Source organism: Cydia fagiglandana, chromosome 25 (assembly GCF_963556715.1).
Source record: "Cydia fagiglandana chromosome 25, ilCydFagi1.1, whole genome shotgun sequence".
In the NCBI taxonomy this organism is placed as follows: Eukaryota; Metazoa; Arthropoda; class Insecta; order Lepidoptera; family Tortricidae; genus Cydia; species Cydia fagiglandana.
The window spans coordinates 3,162,099-3,183,111 of NC_085956.1; the positions used below are offsets into that span (position 1 = coordinate 3,162,099).

General features: G+C 38.6%; 2 protein-coding genes across 4 annotated transcripts; both read left to right on the top strand.

The window, feature by feature from the left end:
* Positions 1–4,559: 4,559 nt before the first annotated feature.
* LOC134677084 (androgen-dependent TFPI-regulating protein-like) lies at positions 4,560–9,097 on the top strand. The gene is made up of 5 exons (XM_063535534.1): positions 4,560–4,631; positions 6,438–6,606; positions 7,122–7,268; positions 7,545–7,765; positions 8,639–9,097. The coding sequence occupies exons 2-5, from the start codon at positions 6,442–6,444 to the stop codon at positions 8,820–8,822; spliced, it is 717 nt and encodes a 238-aa protein (XP_063391604.1). The 5' UTR covers positions 4,560–4,631; positions 6,438–6,441; the 3' UTR covers positions 8,823–9,097.
* Positions 9,098–10,647: 1,550 nt separating this feature from the next.
* On the top strand, positions 10,648–20,608 carry LOC134677081 (androgen-dependent TFPI-regulating protein-like). 3 transcript variants are annotated; one of them, XM_063535530.1, is made up of 5 exons: positions 10,648–10,734; positions 15,936–16,104; positions 16,787–16,933; positions 19,717–19,937; positions 20,296–20,608. In XM_063535530.1, the coding sequence occupies exons 2-5, from the start codon at positions 15,940–15,942 to the stop codon at positions 20,477–20,479; spliced, it is 717 nt and encodes a 238-aa protein (XP_063391600.1). In that variant the 5' UTR covers positions 10,648–10,734; positions 15,936–15,939; the 3' UTR covers positions 20,480–20,608. The 3 variants fall into 3 exon arrangements, with proteins under 3 accessions (XP_063391600.1, XP_063391601.1, XP_063391599.1); XM_063535531.1 differs by having other exon boundaries at positions 10,664–10,718; XM_063535529.1 differs by lacking the exon at positions 10,648–10,734 and adding an exon at positions 15,104–15,225.
* Positions 20,609–21,013: the final 405 nt, after the last annotated feature.

The following is a 21,013-nucleotide window of genomic DNA, read 5'->3' on the forward strand; positions in this document are numbered from 1 at the left end:
TCATACCATTGAATTATTAATAATTATTAATAAGTTTTAATTTATTTATGTGCCCAATATTAAAGTAAGTTATTTATAACCGTTTTTGTTTTTAAATCTTGTTTATTGGCATTATTTATAATGTATACTTGTTAATAATAAACAACTTATTTAAAACAGATGTTATTTTAATTTACAAATGTATACTATTTTATTAAAAACCTTTAGAATAAAACAGATTAAACATACATTATATTATAAACTAAAACTATTTAGAAATAATGGCAGCCTTTCTTAGCTTACAAACTTTTGCAAAAGGCATGTCAAACTGTCAAATCTTACTTCGGGTCGATAACATGACGGCAATTTCCTATATTAATCGAATGGGCGGTGTGCAGTTTCCTCATCTCCACCGCGCTGCAAAGGATCTTTGGCAATGGTGCGAGGCACGGAATATTATTGTTTACGCCTCTTATATTAAATCAGTAGATAACACTGTGGCAGACGCGGAATCGCGTCGTCCTCACTCGGATATCGAAAGGGAATTAAATAATTCCGCTTTCAAGATTATCGTTAAACAATTCGGTATGCCAGAAATAGATCTTTTTGCTACTTCCCTGAATAAAAAATGTCATATATATGTTTCTTGGTACAGGGATTCACACGCACTTACCATAAACGCCTTTACCATTCCATGGAACAAATATTACTTTTACGCGTTCCCTCCTTTTTCGATGATTTTAAAGACGATAAGAAAAATCATAAGAAACAACGCTACTGGTATAATGGTAGTTCCCTTTTGGCCAACTCAGCCGTGGTTCCCCCTATTTAAGCAACTGCTTGCCACAGAGCCCTTATATTTTGAACCTAGTAGCGACTTGATCATATCTAATTCCAGCGATCGCAGTGTACACCGCCGACTTACCCTGGTTGCCGGAATCTTATCCGGGAGTCGCTACTAAAACATGGGATCCCTCCGTCATCCATCGATATAATGGTTGCATCTCTATCTGATAATTCCATAAAGCAGTATGATTCCTGCCTAAAGAAATGGCACAGTTTCTGTACTACTAATAATGTTGATTTATTCACTTCCTCGATAACAGAAATATTAACTTTCCTTACACAGTTGTATGAAGCTAATGCTCAGTACGGTACTTTAAACAGCTGCAGGTCTGCTCTATCCCTAATTTTAGGCGTGCACATTGGTAACGATGAGCGTATTAAACGGTTTTTCAAGGGCGTTTACAGAATGCGCCCGCCTCCTACGAAACTACTACCTAAAATACGGTCACCCATCCAAGTACTGACCCCACCCGACGTTGCTTAACTTCGGTCAAAAATCACGTTTGTTGTATGGGAGCCCCACTTAAATCTTTATTTCATTCTGTTTATAGTATTTGTTGTTATAGCGGCAACAGAAATACATCATTTGTGAAAATTTCAACTGTCTAGCTATCACGGTTCGTCAGATACAGCCTGGTGACAGACGGACGGACGGACAGCAGAGTCTTAGTAATAGGGTCTCGTTTTACCCTTTGGGTACGGAACCCTAAAAAACGTTAGTTTAATTACTTTAATTAGTTTTCTTTAGTTTCTAAAAGGGCCCCAAATTCTTTTTTGCCCCGGGGCCCCAGCAATCCCAGCATAGTTTAAGTTAAGACGGCCCTGGTCACATACGAAAGAAATTATGACCAACGCCTCCAGTACCGAGAGCTAGGATTGAACCAGTCAATTTATGGCGGGAACAGGCGTGGCTCACTCCGCGATTTCGTCGCTTTGCTACAGGTAGCTAAAAGTACATCCGTTCGAACCCAATTTTAGGGTTTGCCATAAGCCGCGCGTGGCGCTGTCGCCACCTAGCGGCCATATCTGTGCTGATCGTAACAGACGCGTTTTGTTAGAGAGTGAGTCTTCTGTACCTAGTACTATTATTTATTATGTGGTGGGAATAATGTACGTTTTTATTATTATTTGCCAGAATAGGAGATTCTCCTAATGTCTGATTGTGGGGAGACACTCCTGACTTCGGGCAAACTCGGCTCCGTTCGGCTCAGCATTGCTTCGAGCAATTATTAGGGTTGGCACCACTTGACGTTCTTTTGCGTGCACGACTACAGATAAGTTAATGATTTGAATGTTGACAACCCTAAATAGCCGAAAGGGATAGTGCCATACATTAGAAAGGGACGGTAGTACTAGTAGGTACTATTATTTATTCTGTGGCACAGAGTAGGATTAACAAAATTGCTCGTAGAAAAGCAGAAGGCGTTCTGGGTTATAATGGCTCCTCTACACGATGGGCCAACGCCGGCCACTCCAAGGGACGCAGTTATGCGTTAGAGGGAGCAAGTGATATTGCTATCTCATTCTACCGCATGGCTGCGTCTCTTGGAGTGGCCCACGTTGGCCCATCGTGTAGAGGAGCCACAAGACTTATAAGAGAAAACTGTTTGGCAGCTATGCCAAGCCAATAGGGAATATTAGGCAAAGCTCTGCGTAGATGGCACCTTTGTGGCACATAAAACAAACCACACTGACACATCACACGTCACGTCAATCGCATGGGCTACCGCGAAACAAGAAAATCTAAATTTCGTTATCTAATCTCTTTATCACTCTTGCATATTCGAGCAATAAAGAGGCAGATAACTAAATTTCAATTTTCGCGTTTACCGGTATAGTCGCACCAATAAAAGTCTGCAGCGGATTTGATAGCCCACGCAGTGTAAGTGTTATTTATACGTCATAATTTCATAGATGTTTGACGTTTAAAATGACACTTGCACTGCGTGGGCTATCCAAAATCGCTGCAGACTTTTTACGGTCTAACTATAAGCCCTTGTTAACAAACCGCCTTGATGCATCAATGTCATATTTTATGTCTGTGAAAACTTGTCAATAAACAGTTTAAGGCACAGTATGTACCTATAAGTTAGTCTATGAATTTACTAGAGTCGGAGTGCTGCACTCTGGCGGCAGAACATTGCAGTAATATCCCCTATTTTGTCAGTAACAGCACATTATACATACACGATTAATTACTCACCTATATACTTACCTCTCAATATGATTATGGTAATTGAACGTCAACTGGTGCTACCGACGTTACCATACCGCGTCTACCCTGCATACAACCCCCCTACCCTACCCTACCCTACCTTATGTACGAGTAGGTACGGGTCCATATTGGGTCGCATAATAATTGATTGTCCTAATGTAATGTAAAGGGGCCCACTGATTAACAGTCCGCCGGACGGTATCGGCCTGTCAAAGAACAAAATTTTGACAGTTCCGAACAACTGACAGGCCGATACCGTCCGGCGGACTGTTAATCAGTGGGCTCCTTTACGCATAAAACGCATTTCGCACAATTGTTATTGTGCTGGAAATATTAACATTTCTGAAAAATTATAACACAAACCTAACCTACCTACAGTAAAGGGCCAAAAAGAATGCACATCGGCAATCATCGCATTTCCGAATACAAACGAATGCTCATTTCCATGTACATCAATTATTAGGTTATTCGTTTATCAGAATTTGAATTTAGAACTAAGTACTTTATTGTTGTTTTGTTTTGATTTCACGTGAAATATATAGAGCTGTAAAACACGATGTAACTATTTTTAATTATTGCTATGTTCTTGTCAGGGAAAAATAATCTTCATAAATATATATTTTATATAAGATCGACAAAAAGTGTAATATTGTAATGACAAATCTCTGTTGAACCTAAATAATTACTTACATTAACATCCTCATGTTTTTTAAATTGGTTGGCTTCAGATAAAAAATATTTATAAACATTGTGGATAATTTCGCGTGACTGGTAGAGTAACGGCTTACCTTTTTTCCCTATAGATGCCATAGTACAAATTTAATTTTATAGGGGTTTTAGCAGCTCTATATATATATTGACTTAGATAGGCGACTGCACTCTCTCGCATTTGAACCATGACTGACAAAACAAACGTCATGGTGTGTGCGACACAGATATCGCTATACGAAGTCGAAATTAGCCGATTGCCTCTTTCTAATACGGCCCCGACACTATCATGGATACTGACATTACTTTGACGGAATGACGTTTTTAGTGATAGTGTAGGGAGTGTCATGAAGGAATGACGGCAAGTAATGAAGTTTATTTTAATAATTTCCGTCAGTATTGGAGTTATGTCAAAATAATGATATAAAGCTCGATGTGCATTCTTTTTGGCCCTTTACTGTACCCTATTCTACACAACCTATGCAAAATATTTTCTAAAATACTTTCTGTTTCAGCCGGAGAAAAAATATGCGAAAAGAGATTTTATGCGTAACATTACATTAATGACAATCAATTATTATGCCATGAGATATGATCCCAGTAGGTATGTATGTATAAGTAGGCAGTACAAAGGCGAACTTATCCCCAAAAGGGATTTCTTCCAGTTAACATGTGGGCTGATTTTTTTAAACCTTTGAGTAGATGACGAAGTGAGGTGTGTGACGTCTTTAGTTTGACCACATGAATTAAAATACAGGTTATGGTGTTTACCGTACGGATGCGCGTGAGTGGCTCAGTCGCTCACCGTTACACCAACGGTGTGGTTGTCGCTTTTACGTATAGTTCGTGGAACAAGTATAATTACCGAGTATTTTTGTAACAGGTAAGTGGCGATATGAATAATGATAGTATTTACGTTATGTAGGGAGAGTTCGAGATACTTGCCCAGGTAATTCGCCAGTAACTGGCCACTTTTAGCACAAAATAATTAATAGTACTGTCGTATATAAAGGAAACTTCCTACAAAAACGAAGTTTGACAGCGGTTCAGGGTCGAATCATGCTGTCTCTTTCTAATATATGGCACTATCCCTTTGGGTTATTTAGGGTTGACAAAAATCAAGTGATTATCTTATCTGTGGTCGCGCACGCAAAAGGAAGTCAAGTGGTGCCAACCCTAATAATTGCTCGGAGCAATGCTGAGCCGAGCGGAGCCGAGTTTGACCGAAGTCAGGAGTTTCGCACCCCTGCTTTTAAGGGGCCCACTGATTAACAGTCCGCCGGACGGTATCGGCCTGTCAGTTACCACAAAATTTTGACAGTTCCGAACAACTTAGTTGATTGTAATCTAAATTATACGAAGCGTCTTGTTGACGGTGACCGAAGAGCTGGCGGCTACCTCGCACAACGTATTGCGATACAGTGAGGAAATGCCGCCAGCATCCTTGGTACATTGCCCTAAGGGCCTATTTTAGATTTAAGCTTAGGGGTCATCCATTAATTACGTCACACGAATTTCTAGGTTTTTTGACCCCTCCCCCCCTCCTTGTCACACTTGGTCACATTTGGCAAACCCCTCCCCCCTAGTGTGACGTCACATTTTTTCTACGAAATCGCCAAATCGAATTAAGTAAGTACCTAAGTATTGTTAATATTTTATCAAAATATTTTTGACGATATAAATATTAGCAATCTTATAACCCAAAACTGCTTAGGAAGGAAAATGAAACGAATAAAAACGATTATCGTTTTAAAAACTTGTTATTTAAATGTACAGCGTATAAAATAATTTAAATAAATTTTCGGTTACTGATGAAGTTAAAGTGACGTCACAAAGTTTGTGTCTCCCCCCTCCCCCATGTCACATTTTCTTGACCCCTTCCCTCCCCCTAAACGTGTGATGTAATTAATGGATGACCCCTTATTTTACCATTCATTTAGTTTGCCTTACCTCTGTTATATCTATTATGTAAATAAACGCCTTATTTGATGCAAATCTTTGACATGCAGTCGTGTTTTTTTAAGTTATTTTTAATTGTTAGATGTAGGTAAGTACTTAATATGTTAATTTCGTAAAACAAGCAAATTGCCATTGTAACCTTGACTTGTGTTACGTAAGAAAAAATAAAAATTTATAACAAAAACTGTAAAAACAAAGGTTACTTAGTAAGTAATATACATACAAATAAAGTTTACATACAAATAAAAACAGATTTATGGAAAATGTAGAATACTTCGTCCCCTGCCACTCCTGCCAACTTTATGGCCACATTTCAACATTTTAATTTAATGAAGATTATATCTTGATTAAAAACAATAAAGTTAAGTTTCCTTTAAAAATCTTAAAGTCCCTGTGTAATGTTTTGACGGTAGTCACATTTAACCAATATAGGTACGTTGCTTCAGATCCCCAAAGTGCAAGCTGTCCAGAAATAGAATCCCCGCGTAGCGGGGCTTCGTCGACTCAGAGAACGAGTGAATTATTTTCACGATATGCCTAGGAATTTCACGATCTGCCTGATTTTACAATCGGCCGCCGGCATCTACTGCCCGATTCGAACTATAGGATACTTCGAATAATAAATCTAGGAACGAATGTGTCAGTGTTAAAAGTGACGTTTTCGTTTGATGAAACCTTCGAATCGGGCTGTTATATTCTCAATGATCAAATATTTATTTCCGAATTTCAGCAAAATGGCCGCCATATACATGCGAATGCTGGGCTACACCGTGACCTTGACAATGCATGGCTGCAATATGTTCCTGATGAATAATCTTCTCCAGGGTCCAGTCATGGAAGACCCTAACATAAGGACCTTCAGCGCGATGTATAAAAGATTCTTCACTGTATGGACTATGGTGAGACGTATTTGCAATAGCCCCGTGTTTACAATCACCACATGTAATAGCTATGGACTTGTTTGTAATCGTTTCGTGTTTACAATAACCTTTTCAAAGTATTGTAAGTTTAATCTCACCCCTTTTTTAACTAATACTTATAATATTATATAAAACTAAAACATACTAATAAAATACAGCTTGGCAAAAAAGAGTAGACATAAAAAAGTGGCAACACTGTAGTGTCGTCCCTTTCAAACCAATTTATATAAGAAAACGGGATGACACTATAGTGTTGCCACTTTTTAATTTCTACTCTTTTTTGCCATGCTGTAGATGAAAATAAATGAAGTTATAAAAAGAATACCCCTTTTAAAACCTTCGACTGCGGCACTGAACCCATAACGCCGGCTTCGTTACCTCTCTGTATTACCAGCGATAGACGTTGGGAGAGGTAAGCGCCAGCCAGGTCTCCTGAGGCGTCGACTAGCCTTGTTCTAATTCGCCCCATTTATATTTCCATTCGTATATTTCAGTTCCTCCAAATCGTCGTGGCGTCGCTGGGTCTGACGTCTGACTACTTCACGCTAAAATACTCCAACAAAAAAGAACCTAAATGGCTGGGGGTTATTAGAAGCACGAAAAACCGTCTTTTCGCAGCCGTACTCTGGCCTACTGTTTTTGTAAGTTTTATTTTATGACTTAAAACTTGACTAAAGGGACCCCGTTTTAAACATTTCACAAGTGTGTTTCACAGAGATCGCTTTAATGTAAAGGGGCCCAATGATTAACAGTCCGCCGGACGGTATCGGCCTGTCAGTTGTTCGGAACTGTCAAAATTTTGTTCTAACTGACAGGCCGATGCCGCCCGGCGGACTGTTAATCAGTGGGCCTCTTAAAAAAACAAGGATACATTAGTCTCAGTTCTAATAACCCCGTTTTAAATTCTTTCATTGCAGCTCGTCTCGACCCTCTTCTGGACGCTGTATCACTACGACCGCAGTCTAATTTACCCCCTCTTCGCCGACAAGATCCTCAGCAGCACCGCCAACCATATCCTGCACACGGCAGTTGTGCCTCTCGTGGTGTGGGAACTAGTTTTCCAACCGAGAAGTGTGCCGAAGAGTCATGCGGTTAATGTTGCTATGTTGACGGTGTATATGTTGATTTATTTATTTGTGTAAGTAATTTTCTATTGTGATACGAAATAAATAATGATGTTTTTAGTAGCCTCCTAAGTCCTGTACGGATATGATGGTCGTACGGATATGATGGTTGTTTTTGTCTACGTGACAGCGTGATAAAACGGTGTCCGTCACTTTCTATTCCATGGTGTTAAAAAGTGACAGTTATTTTATCACGTGGATAAAGATGGATAAAGCCATGCATAATACGCCGGCTGAGTTCCTTTAAAAAGAACAAATTAAAATCGAATTTTGAACTTTAAAGGAATAAAATGAGGTTCCAAATTCAAAACTGCAAAAATGACTCTGGGTCTTAGGAGGGTAGAGATGCCCCGAATAGTGGTTTTTGCCGAATACCGAATATTCGGCCCCTCTCTCTACCGAAGCGCCGAATATTCGGTATGAACCTGACCATTTTGAGTCACATATTTTTATTTAACAAAGCACAAGGTTTGCTAAGATATAAGAAAAACTTTAAGTAATTCATATAACTAGAGTTAGACCAAGAAAAGTCTGCAGAGATTTTGATATCCCACGCAGTGCAATATTATTATTTTAAACGTGAAACTTCTATGAATTTATGACGTATAAATAACACTTACACTGCGTGGGCTATCAAAATCGCTGCAAACTTTTCTTGGTCTAACTCTATTTAGTTAAATATTTTAAATAACAATGACATTATATTTTCACACCAGTCCCACCTTGAAATCACTGTAAAGGGGCCCACTGATTAACAGTCCGCCGGACGGTATCGGCCTTTCAGTTAGAATACAATTTTGACAGTTCCGAACAACTGACAGGCCGATACCGTCCGGCGGACAGTTAATCAGTGAGCTTCTTATATAACAAAGTACTTTTTTTTTCAGAATGCATTACACCTACGTAGAGCAAGGAATCTGGATGTACCCCGTATTCGGCATCGCATACGACACTCATTTCTGCTTCCCACTCATTATCACTGCCATTGGCGTTATGCTGTTCACATATTATCACATGCAATGGCTTTTAACGAGCATAGTTTGGGGATCGCAGGCGAAAATTAAAAAATAACAAATTTGCATAATTATTTTCCATCGTATTTTCAAGAAAACGGTGTCTTTGTTTTCAGTCAGTCTCGGTACAAAAAGTACTGAGGACTGAAGTACCTAGCATGACAAATACGAACGTTTCCGAGAAAATACGATGGAAAACAATTATGCACTACATCTGTAAAATCATGTTGGGACAGCGGTAAAATGGGGTGACTTTGAACATGATGTTGGCAAGGATGTTGAGGCCACCTTAAAATGAGGTGACTTTGGAAACAACAGAATACTTTAACTTTTACTTAAACAATAAAAAAAAAACTTTATCAAAAATCTTCTTTTGCTTTTTAGAATTTTAAGTTACTTGACTATGACTGACAGTAAGCTCAAAATGATGTGTCAGCATATGAAAAAAAAAACTTGGAAACGGCCTAAGCACAGTCCATAAAGCAATACAGTCATTCGATGAAGCCGTCGAGACAGGGCAATCTGGTGGGGTGCGAGGGGCGAGGCGTGGGACGCGCGCACCCGAGCTGCATACATCGATTACATCGCCATTGTTAGTAGCTCGGTACTAACAGGGCTAGCGTGATGTCTTATTTAAAACGTTTGGTATGTTTGTGTTGGTGTGTAAGTCTGTTTCAACCCTACTGTAGGTATCAAAGGCATCGGTCCACTGTTACTTTTTACACTGTGACATAAGGCTGTACTCGTATCTGCAGGTACATATGGGGCATTATCTATGAGAAGGGACCTTATTGTCGATGGCGCTTACGCCGCACTGCGTCGCGCGGCATCGTATTTATATCGAAGCATTGATAATAATGGCGTAAGCGCCATCGACAATAAGGTCCCTTTTTATAGATAACGTCACATATACAGTCGTGCAATTTGCTACGCTCGTAATTCATTTTTAGAATCTTTACGATAATATAACCACTTGTACTTAATAATTAAGGTTCTATAACAACATTGCCCCCTTGTAAAACAAATAACTATAATAAAATTATCGGCCTCGAACTGAACAGGTGAAGATAACAAGGTAATATATAAGTTTCCTTTCATAGTAGAGACCGCATCAATAGGGAATATTACGCAAAAGTGCGTAGAGGGCGCCACTAGGCCAATCACGTGGCCTACCGTGAAACACGACAGTCGAAAGTTGTCAAAGTCAAAAAAATGTGACATGTTGTGACAAGGGATAGGAGGGAGTCACAAACTTTGTGATGTCATAAAGTGACTTCATCAGTAACAAAAAAACATTTACTTAAATTATTTTATTCGCTGTAGGGTTAAAAAATAACTTTATGGAACGATAATTGTTTTTATTCGTTTAATTTTCTGTCCCAATCAATTTTGGGTTATAAAATTACTAATATAGTAAGTAAGTAAATACACTTTATTGCACCACAAAGCCCAATACAATAACAGATTTACAGTGTAAATAATGGTAGCAACAGGCGGTCTTACCGCTGTAAGCGATCTCTTCCAGACAACCTAATATAGTTGGTCAAGCAGGTCTTGTCAGTACAAAAAGGCGGCGAATTTGAAAAATGTAGGCGCGAAGGCATGTTGTCTCATAGAAAATTTAAATTTCTCGCCTTTTTCTACTGACGAGATTTGCTTGACCTATATATCTTTTGTAAAAAATATTTGGTTAAAATATTACTCAAATAAATATTTTGCTGATTTCGTCGAAAAAATGTGACATCACACCAGGGAGAGGGGTTTGCCAAATGTGACCAAGTGTGACAAGGTTTGGGGTCAAAAAAACCTAGAAATTCGTGTGATGTAATTAATGGATGACCCCTTATGTGTTTACCGGGATGCGCGTGAGTGGCTCAGTTGCACACCGGTACACAAACGGTATGGACGTTGCTGTTATTTTTACTTAGTATCGTGGAACGAGTATAATTGCCAAGTATTTTTAATAACAGGTAAGTGGTATTATGTGTAATGATATATTTACGTTATTTAATTACACAAACGGGTCTACCGCGATATAATTTCATTGTTTTTACCTTAAATTTTACCGTCGTGTGTTTCCGTGACCACAGCTGGTGCAACTCAGCTGAAACGTCGGAATTTAAAGTAAAAACAATGAAATTATATCGCGGTAGACCCGTTTGTGTAATTAAATATGTGTACAAAACGCGAGAGCTTAAAGTGTTATATTTACGTTATGTCGGGGGAATCCGAGAGACTTGCCAATGGAGATTTGATTAAAAAAGTGCCAAATTATGCAAGATACTATATTTTTTGCATGCATGTGTCCGAATAGGTGTAAGTCTTCCACCTGGGCAAGTCTCCCAGATTCCCCCTAAATAGTGTGATATTTCGATATTTCTATAACTTATAAAACTATCAAAAATACAATAATAAGTTTTATAAAACGCTATTGATTTCGGCATGGTAGGTACATTATAAATAATATTTTTTTAAAACAACAAACAAAAAAAACATAGGTACCTACTTTAAAATGTTTCATTTAGTTTGAAGCATTTTAAAGTACCTATGTTTTATATTTTTTCTACTCCAGTACTTTTATTTGTCATTTAAAGGGTCGTGCACACACCTTTAAAACCCTACCTTATAGTTGTCAAGACAAGTCTTTAGTCTATTCCCCAAAAAAGCATTTGTGCATACACGCAGTATCTTTTTGGCGATTTTACGATACTTCGTGTAATGACCACTTAAAAAATATTGAATGAAATACAGTGTTGCCAACCTTATTTTAAATGTCATCTCTGACAAATAAGTGAACCATAGACATGTTTTTTTTTTTAATTTCATTCATTCATTCATTCGTTTCCCGCCCGTACCCTCCATTTTTGCTACTTCTTGAATTAAAAAGATTTGTTAAATTTTCAATTTTATTTCAAAGTAAGTGCTTGGTCGTAGAAAATGTATTGTATGCAACGTTGTTTAACTGAGTCAAAAAATACTCGTGGCGTCTTTATTAACAATTTTCGGCTTCGCCTCAAATTGTTACTCACGCCACTCGCCTTTTTTGACCTCTCTTAAACAACGGTTGCATAAAATACTATTAAAGTACCAATACATTATACTATTTATTACATGAGATACTTTAAATTTGGAAAAAAATACTTAGTACGGGCCAAACACAGTTACACGATGGATGTGACGTCGTCGTGTTACGTTGCCATGTCATATCGCTGGCCAAATATTACAGGGTTCTATGTTTCACTTTTATCGAACTGAAATTTGAACATTGTCATAGTGACATTAAGTCGAATTTCAACTATCTTTAAAATGTAACATAGAACCCTGTAATATTTGGCCAGCGATATCGTGTAACGTTGCGACGTCGTGTCACGTTGCGACGTCGTGTCACGATGCGACGTCGTGTCACGTAGCGACGTTGTGTCACGATGCGACGTCGTGTCACGTTGCGACGTCGTGTCACGTTGCGACGTCGTGTCACGTTGCCACGTTGTGTCACGTTGCGCCTATTTATATTCGGTGCCAACCCCAAAGTTAATAAGTTAAAGTCCTAAGGTCAACATACGAGTATATAGGAGTCAACGTTCTGCGCGATAATGGCGATAAGGGATTATCACATGCGATTAATTGATAATAAACTAGAATTTATTCCATAGGTATTTAAATATTATCTAGTATCCAGGTAACTACGGATGACGTAAAATAGGCCAGTAAAATTAGATTTAAGTAAGCTGGAAATCGTTTTTAGGGTTCCGTACCCAAAGGGTAAAACGGGACCCTATTACTAAGACTTCGCTGTCCGTCCGTCCGTCTGTCACCAGGCTGTATCTCACGAACCGTGATAGCTAGACAGTTGAAATTTTCACAGATGATGTATTTCTGTTGCCGCTATAACAACAAATACTAAAAACAGAATAAAATAAAGATTAACAACCGCTATAACAACAAATACTAAAAACAGAATAAAATAAAGATTTAAATGGGGCTCCCATACAACAAACGTGATTTTTGACCAAAGTTAAGCAACGTCGGGAGTGGTCAGTACTTGGATGGGTGACCGTTTTTTTTTGCTTTATGGTACGGAACCCTTCGTGCGCGAGTCCGACTCGCACTTGCCCGGTTTTTAATATCTTCATTTGATGCATAGAGTAATTATAAGTAAAGAAAGAATGGTAACTCCGTACATCAGTTTTCTTAAAGCGCGCGTTATTTCGTATTCGACATCTATAGTTTGTTTTTTTTAGCATTAGAAAGAACTTCGCAGAAGTAAGCTTGTGGTTCCAAATTCGGCACTTTTAGCGGTAATAATTTGAAGTAAATTATATGTATTGACCATGCTACATTAGATAATTCAATAATTATTAACAATTAAAGAGCCTGATAAAAACTGCACGCTTGCTTCTGTGGAGTTCTTTCTAATGCTAAAAAAAACGAACTATAGGCCTGAGTTACACTTGTAAGTTTTACTTACGTAAGTAGGGACACGGCTATACTACAGAATGAGAGATGAATATCGTTAGCTCATTCTAACAAATAGCTTTGTCCCTACTTACGTAAGTAAAACTTACAAGTGTAACTCAGGCCATAGCGTCAAGTAGCGGAATTTATCAGTACCTACTGATAGTTGACAATTGTTCCATTTCTATCGACTATCACTATGCGCGTCCCTTTCGCACTTACATACTTGTTAGAACGTGACAGGTATGGTCACAAGGGATAAAAACGCCACCGTGCTACGCCGCCAGTGGCCTATTTTATAAAGCTACAAGTTACAATTTACAAGCGGAAGTCTCTTTCTAACCCTATGTGTTAGAACGAGACTTCCGCTTGTAAATTGTAACTTGTAGCTTTATAAAATAGGCCACAGGTGTGCATAAAATTTAGGAATTATCACTAAACACTGTGTAAGAAGTAGAGATGCAACTGATAGTTGTTTGGCCGGATACCGGATACCGGATACTCGGGTTGACCATCGGCCGAATATCCGGTATCCGGCCGCCGAATATTCGGCCAGCGGAACTATACCTACATTTCGGTTTTACAGGTGCGCATTCTGCAGGTTTGACCTGAGCGGCTACCGAGAAAACCGAAATTCGCAAATTGCGGGGATCTTTCTCTTTTACTCCAATGAAGGCGTAATTAGAGTGACAGAGAAAAATCCCCGCAGTTTGCGAACTTCGATTTTCGCGGTTATATCCCTGACCTAAAAGCTTGCGAGCTTACCCGCAATTGACGATTTTCGGTATTGGCGGTAGCCCTACTGTTTCCTAGTGAACGTTCGCGCGAAATGAGTGGGCGTGCAAACATTTAGATTGTTTTAAAATAATAAACAAGTACGATTATGATCAAGACTGTTTCTTAAATCCAATTAGTTTACTCCGCAATCAAGCAATTGGACTATCCGGTATCCGACCGGATATTAAAATCAGGGCCGGATAGGCCGGATACCGGATAGTAACTGAATATCCGGTGCATCTCTAGTAAGAAGAATAATTTATTATTTTGTCTGCCACGCCACGTGACAGTCACGTTTGTGATATAAACCGACCTTTTACCGAACAACGCGCATTGTTTAAAACATGTTTGTCTTACATACTGACTCATTAGCGGCTGATAAATGTCCAAAACAAACTGATATGAAATCTCTACAAATAAATACGATAATTGGTTCATTTAATGGTAGTCAACGGCCAAGTTTGAACGGTTTGGATTATTGGAATATTTGGAAGTAAATAATCGTAAGTCTTTTATGGAATACAAACCTAATTGAGACTCTGTACGGTACAAATTTCAATGACAATATAAATGGACTGTGTGCGTTCCACTGATTAATTTAAATTTTCCGCTCGGCGTTCGAATTTTGAAAGTTTTTTTTTGTTGATTTGATGGACGATTTCTTTTACAAGCTTTTATTTTAGTTTCACCTGACCGTGTTTGTCTGTAATCAAATCTTGCAAGTGATCCACTTCCTGGTTTCCGATTGAGCTGAAATTTTGCATGCATGTATAAATCGGATGACAATGCAATATTATGGTATCATCGAGCTGATCTGATGATGGAGACAGGAGGTGACCATAGGAACTCTGTGATAAAACAACGAAACCCAATTGTGTTTGGGGTTCTTAGAATTGTCTCGATGAGTATTAGTTGTCTGTCGTAAGAAAAGTACAGTCAGCGATAAAAGCTTGCACCAAAAATTAAATTTTTGCCAGAAACTTATTCAAGATAGAGCTGGCAATATTCTCATAGTTGTCAAGTGTCAATGTCAATGTCACTAGTGTCAGTAGTCGTGCGTAGTGCGTCGTGGGTTGTTTATGTTTTCATGTTTTGATTCATGATTGATTCAGTGTCGCCGGTCTTGTTAGTATGTTATGTTTGTATTTAAAATAAAATGAATTTAAGTATGTACTCGGATATAGTGATTCGAAACCCACGATTATGTATAAGTATCGTGTCGCACGAAGGTATGTTATTTATCATTTAGAGCATACTTGAAAGTTTTATAAGACTTTACGATGCTTAACTCAACTATTTACGTCCACTTAAGTCCGAAAAACGTATAGAGAATACAAAATTAATAGTGAATTTGAAAATAGTTTGAAATCAGTGAAATATAGATTGAGACAGAACGTACAAAGTGAGAAAGCCTAGTTTTCCCTGCAGGTTCGAAGTTCAAATGGCAGTCGCTTTCGTAAAAACTGGACCCTACGCCAAATCTTAGATTTGCCGAGCGGATCCCAGGCTCACATGAGTGACAAAGAGCTGGGACAAAGCTAGGAATTTTGTAATTAAATTAAATTAAATAATCTTTATTTTGACCAACTAGGATCATAATTTACATAAAATTATAACAAACAACAGACTCATATTATAAAGTCGCACCAAACAAAGTCTGCAGCGGATTTGATAGCCCACGCAGTGTAGGTGTTATGTATATGTCATAATTTCATAGAAGTATGACATTTAAAATGACACTTGCACTGCGTGGGCTATCAAAATCGCTGCAGACTTTTTACAGTCTGACTATAACAATAAATTACATTAAAATTACTATAAATCTAGATTAAATTAAACATATAGGCTTTTATAATAGGCCTTTGCCCAGCAGAGGAACACTAAACTAGGCTAACAAAAAAAACATAATTAAATATAATATTGAGGTTTTTTTTTTCAGCAAAATGGTCGCCATCTACATGCGAATGCTGGGTTACACAGTGACTTTGGCAATGCATGTTATCAACACGTATGTGATGACCAGCTTTCTTCAGGGTCCAGTCATGGAAGACCCTAACATTAGGACCTTCACTGCGATGTATAAAAGATTCTTCACTGTCTGGACTACGGTAAGTTTGGTTACAATTGCCCCGTGTTTGTTATGACCCCGTGACATTGCGTTATGTTTTTTAAACGCTTTTTAGACTTAAGTACACCACTCCTCAGGCCATTACCTACCTTTCCCTACCCTCCACTCTATACTCTCTTATCCTTAATCTGTTAACACTGCTCTTACCAAGAAATGAGTCCCGAAAAATTGTGTAGTCTCAGTTTCATTGGTGCAGGCCTGCAGGGTGAGGGTAATTTCCAAAACATATGCCATTAATATGAGTTTCACTAGTCTTTCCGCTGTTTTAACCGACCCGACAAAAAAACCAAAAGGGTTTGACCTCTAACACAGAAATTGGGTTGGAAAGATCACCACTCTACGAATGCGGGCAGAAAGAGCAGACCACTGACCATAATATATTCCTTGACTCGTATTCTGGGTTACCTGAAGATTTGAATATACGCCTGAGTTGGTTGCCTGGCTTAGCGAGTGCATTCGTCTTTGTGCATGCCATACGACTAAATAATAAATAACTAGTCTTTATACTGCCTACAGGGAGTCACCACATGCTTTATATCGACGAAATTATAGTTGTTGTACTGCTAAATAGCTATGTTTGTCTTACCCCATATGACCTTCATAATTATAGATTTGAATTTCAATCTCACCCCATGTGCTAATTCACCCCATTTATGTTTCAGTTCCTCCAAATCTTCGTGGCGTCGCTGGGTCTGACGTCCGACTACCTCACGCTAAAGTACTCCAACAAGGAGGAACCTCATTGGCTGACGGTTATGAGGAGTATGAAGAATCGCCTCTTCGCTGCTGTACTCTGGCCTACGGTTTTTGTAAGTTTCATTTATATAATAAATAAATAAATATTATAGGACATTTTTACACAAATTGACTAAGCCCCACGGTAAGCTCAAGAAGGCTTGTGTTGTGGGTGCTCAGACAACGATATATTAGATATATATAATATATAAACACTTAAATACATAGAAAACAACCATGACTCAGGAACAAATATCTGTATCATAAATAATGTTTAGTTTTAAGTTTATAAAATACATATGTATATTAGTCTGTAAGGTATTTGTAATATGGGCCTTGTTGCCTGAATTAAATATCTAAATAAAAATAAATAAATAAATAATACAAATAAATGCCCTTACCAGGATTCGAACCCAGGACCATCGGTTTCATAGGCAGGGTAACTACCCACTAGGCCAGACCGGTCGTCAAATTTATTTTAACTCTTTCTACTTTGTTTAATGAGTAAGGGTCTCCCCAAATATATCGACGCGCATTCGGCAAAAGCCGATAGGAAAAAGCTTTATGTCCGCGCAATAAGAGCGAAAAAGTCGTCGTTCGGCTCGGCTCGCATCGGCCGGCGCCGGCCGACGCGTCGTCGGCTTCTTCGCTCTTATTGCGTGGACATAAAGCTTTTTCCTATCGGCTTTTGCCGAATGCGCGTCGATATATTTGGGGAGACCCTTATGATGGTCCGACGACAGTTCGTTTTTTACGTAAAATTTTTGTACACATTTTTAGAAGTTTAGCATAATAATTTGAAGTTAGTCCAAGAAAAATTTGCAACAATTACCACACGCCATAGTCTAATAAAACATGGTCTTCTCTTCCCAGAGTGACACAAGCCTACGTCACAATAACATGGCCGCTATATATAGCACTATCGCATACGATCATATAGCGCTGTCGCACGATGACGTAGGCATGTGTCAGTCAGGTGACCTAGAAAAGACGGGAAGAGGATAAAACAACGAAACCTAATTGTGTTTGAGGTTTTTAGAATTGTCTCGATGAGCATTAGTTGTCTGTGGAAAGAAAAGTACAGTCGGCAATAAAAGTTTGTACCAAAAATTAATTTTTTGCCAAAAACTTATTTAGTATGATGAGTGCACCCATATTTTTACACTTGACTTGACTCTACATGTTATGTGCAGGAAAAACGACCAAAAATTACTAAACAACATTGTTATGTATATGTACCTACACAAGCTATCGTTATGCCACTAATTATGCTATCAGAATGGAAAGAAACGAGGTCAGGCGGACATCCTTTATCTACCAGTCAAAACTATGCAAATCAATTATTGGTACGTGGTGCACATCACGTGATGCAATATCAAATTATATTACTTAACAAAAACAAAAAAACAAAATGACTATTTATAGGTGCATAGATAACACACAAATTAAGATTATAATTGGGAATGTTACGGAGCTTCGCCTTCGACTCTGTTTGTTTTTTCAATTTCAATATTTTTAATGTCAAAATAACACATGTCAAACCGGAACTCCGTTTACACCTTCGGATCCGACCAGGGCTCGAAAACCGTTCTCATTTGTCAAACCGGTTTCGTTAATTCGCCCGGGAACGATAAGGATTTCGTTTCCGTTTACGGTTACCGGTTAAAGAACTGTTCTTTTGAGATAACGGTTTATGCCATATACGTTCTCATTTCGTACTCGAGGAACGAAATTAACCGGTTAAATTGAAAATATCGAAGCGAGATAGAACGAGTAAGTATTGCTATCTCTTTCACGTATGATAACGAGTTTAACCGAGAGTCTCCGAAAGCCAAGAGTAACCGGTATTATATTGTTCCCTGCGAACCATAAAGTTCTGTTCCCTCTTCTTACCGGTTAGGAGAGAGAACGTAATTTGTTAGTTCGCGTCCCATCAATTAACCGGTTTTTTAATGAACGATAACGGTTTTGGGACGATATTAACAGGTATTTCAATACCGGTTCCGAGCCCTGGATACGACTCCGCCTCGAAATTTTTTAGGGTTCTGGTCAACTAGAAACCCTTATAGTTTCGCCATGTCCGTCTGTCCGCGATCGTTAGCTTTGCTTCGAGATCGTTATACGTTCTAACGTGCTAGAAAACTGCAATTAGGCATGGATGTATAAATAAATCATGCAGACAAAGTGGTAAAATAAAAACTAGGAAAAAATAGATTTTAGGGTATATATAATAGTTTTTGCACAGCGTAGTTTTTCCTCAGTCACCCGTTGGCCACGAACGCTGTAAAGGGTTCGAAACGTCGGGATATACATAGTATGAATTTACATTTCAATAGTTTTATTTCATGTGTATCTATCGCGGTAACAGAAGGCAGTACCTATTAGTAACTCTCTATTTCAAATTCTATTTGGTTTGTGGTTAGGGTCGGTCTGTGTAAGATTGCCCCCTTCTTCCTCGCGTTATCCCGGCATTTTGCCACGGCTCATGGGAGCCTGGGGTCCGCTTGACAACTAATCCAACGTAGGCACTAGTTTTTACGAAAGCGACTGCCATCTGACCTTTCAACCCAGAGGGGAAACTAGGCCTTGTTGGGTTTAGTCCGGTTTCCTCACGATGTTTTCCTTCACCGAAAAGCAACTGGTAAATATCAAATGATATTTCGTACATAAGTTCCGAAAAACTCATTGGTACGAGCCGGGGTTTGAACCCGCGACCTCCGGATTGAAACTCGCACGCTCTTACCGCTAGGCCACCAGCGCTTCAGCGCTGTGTAAGATTGCCCCCAAAGAATTATATTGTATGGAATTTTTAATATTCTGTAATATTTTTTTTATAGAAAATCCTCTTTTATTCCAGCTCACCTCCACCCTATTCTGGACCCTATACCACTATGACCGCAGCCTGATCTACCCGACCTTCGCTGACAAGATCCTCAGTAGCGGCACCAACCACGTCCTACACACGGCTGTCATCCCGCTGGTAGTGTGGGAGGTTGTCTTCCAACCTAGGAGCGTGCCGACCAATCATACGATCAACGTTTCGATGCTGTCGGTGTATATGTTGACCTATTTATGTGTGTAAGTAATCATTTCAGTCATTAGTCATTTATTTAGTTAGGTAATTCGCCAGTTTGCGGAACACTTATTTATTTAGACTAGTCATTGAATTTTGAAAGCAATCTATTTCGGACAGATGTTTATTATAGGAACTCGTCTGAAAAAGGTGTGCCTGGAATATACTTAAATAAACAAAGTATTTTCTAAGCTTAGAATAAATTTAAAAACGGGAAAAATTACTGTCTTGAAGTCTCACTCAATTAATAATATAAAAATAATTATAATTTTTCCACTTTTACGTTTATTCTAATCTTAATATAGCATCGTTCGCATACGTTTCTGCTTGTTAAAAATTAAAAAGATATTTTCTTCTTTTCAGAATGTACTACACCTACGTGGAAAAAGGCATCTGGATGTATTCTATATTCGGCATCGCGTACGACACTAATATCTGCTTCCCCCTCATTATAGCCTTCATTGGAGTTATGTTATACGTATATTATCACATGCAGTGGTTCTTAACACAGATAGTTTGGGAGCCGCAGGCTAAAATTAAAATTTAACCATGTTACAACAGGCAAGTGACAGTCTCAACACAACATGTTAATGCAATGTTAAAACGGGGTAACTTTGAACATGAGGTTGGCAAAGTTGAGCGTTAAAATGGGGTTACTTCGAGTAATGGGACGCTTTAATTGTAAAAGGGTCGATCAACTATTTCTTGTTGTTATTCTGTCCCATCAGCCAGGAGACAATAGTAACATAGTTTGTTAGAAGAGCTGCTGTACCATGTTCTACAAACGTGCTTAGGTAGATGTCCCATTATGGTAAATGTCACATTAAATACGAAATAACTAGTATTTAAGAGTGACCCAGGAGACCTTTACCATGGCAACTAGTGACAAGAAAAAGTTGATTCACCTAAAATGACACTAACGTATTTTTAAGACAATGTTAAAACGGGGCGACTTTGAACGTTAGCAATGGTTTTGAGGCAGCGTTAAAATGGGGTGTTTTCGAAAAAGTAATGGGACGCTAAAATAACTAAAAACAAGAACTATTTTGATAAAATGGGAATATTTTAGGCATTATTTGGC

Excerpts from the sequence above, each read along its gene's own strand:
- LOC134677081 (XM_063535529.1), top strand. The coding sequence starts at position 15,200 with ATGTATAAGTATCGTGTCGCACGAAG. Across the intron at positions 15,226-15,935 it reads AAGTATCGTGTCGCACGAAG|CAAAATGGTCGCCATCTACA; the intron begins GTATGTTATTTA and ends TTTTTTTTTCAG. Across the intron at positions 16,934-19,716 it reads TACTCTGGCCTACGGTTTTT|CTCACCTCCACCCTATTCTG; the intron begins GTAAGTTTCATT and ends CTTTTATTCCAG.
- LOC134677084 (XM_063535534.1), top strand. The coding sequence starts at position 6,442 with ATGGCCGCCATATACATGCGAATGCTGGGCTACACCGTGACCTTGACA. Across the intron at positions 7,269-7,544 it reads TACTCTGGCCTACTGTTTTT|CTCGTCTCGACCCTCTTCTG; the intron begins GTAAGTTTTATT and ends CTTTCATTGCAG. Across the intron at positions 7,766-8,638 it reads ATGTTGATTTATTTATTTGT|AATGCATTACACCTACGTAG; the intron begins GTAAGTAATTTT and ends TTTTTTTTTCAG.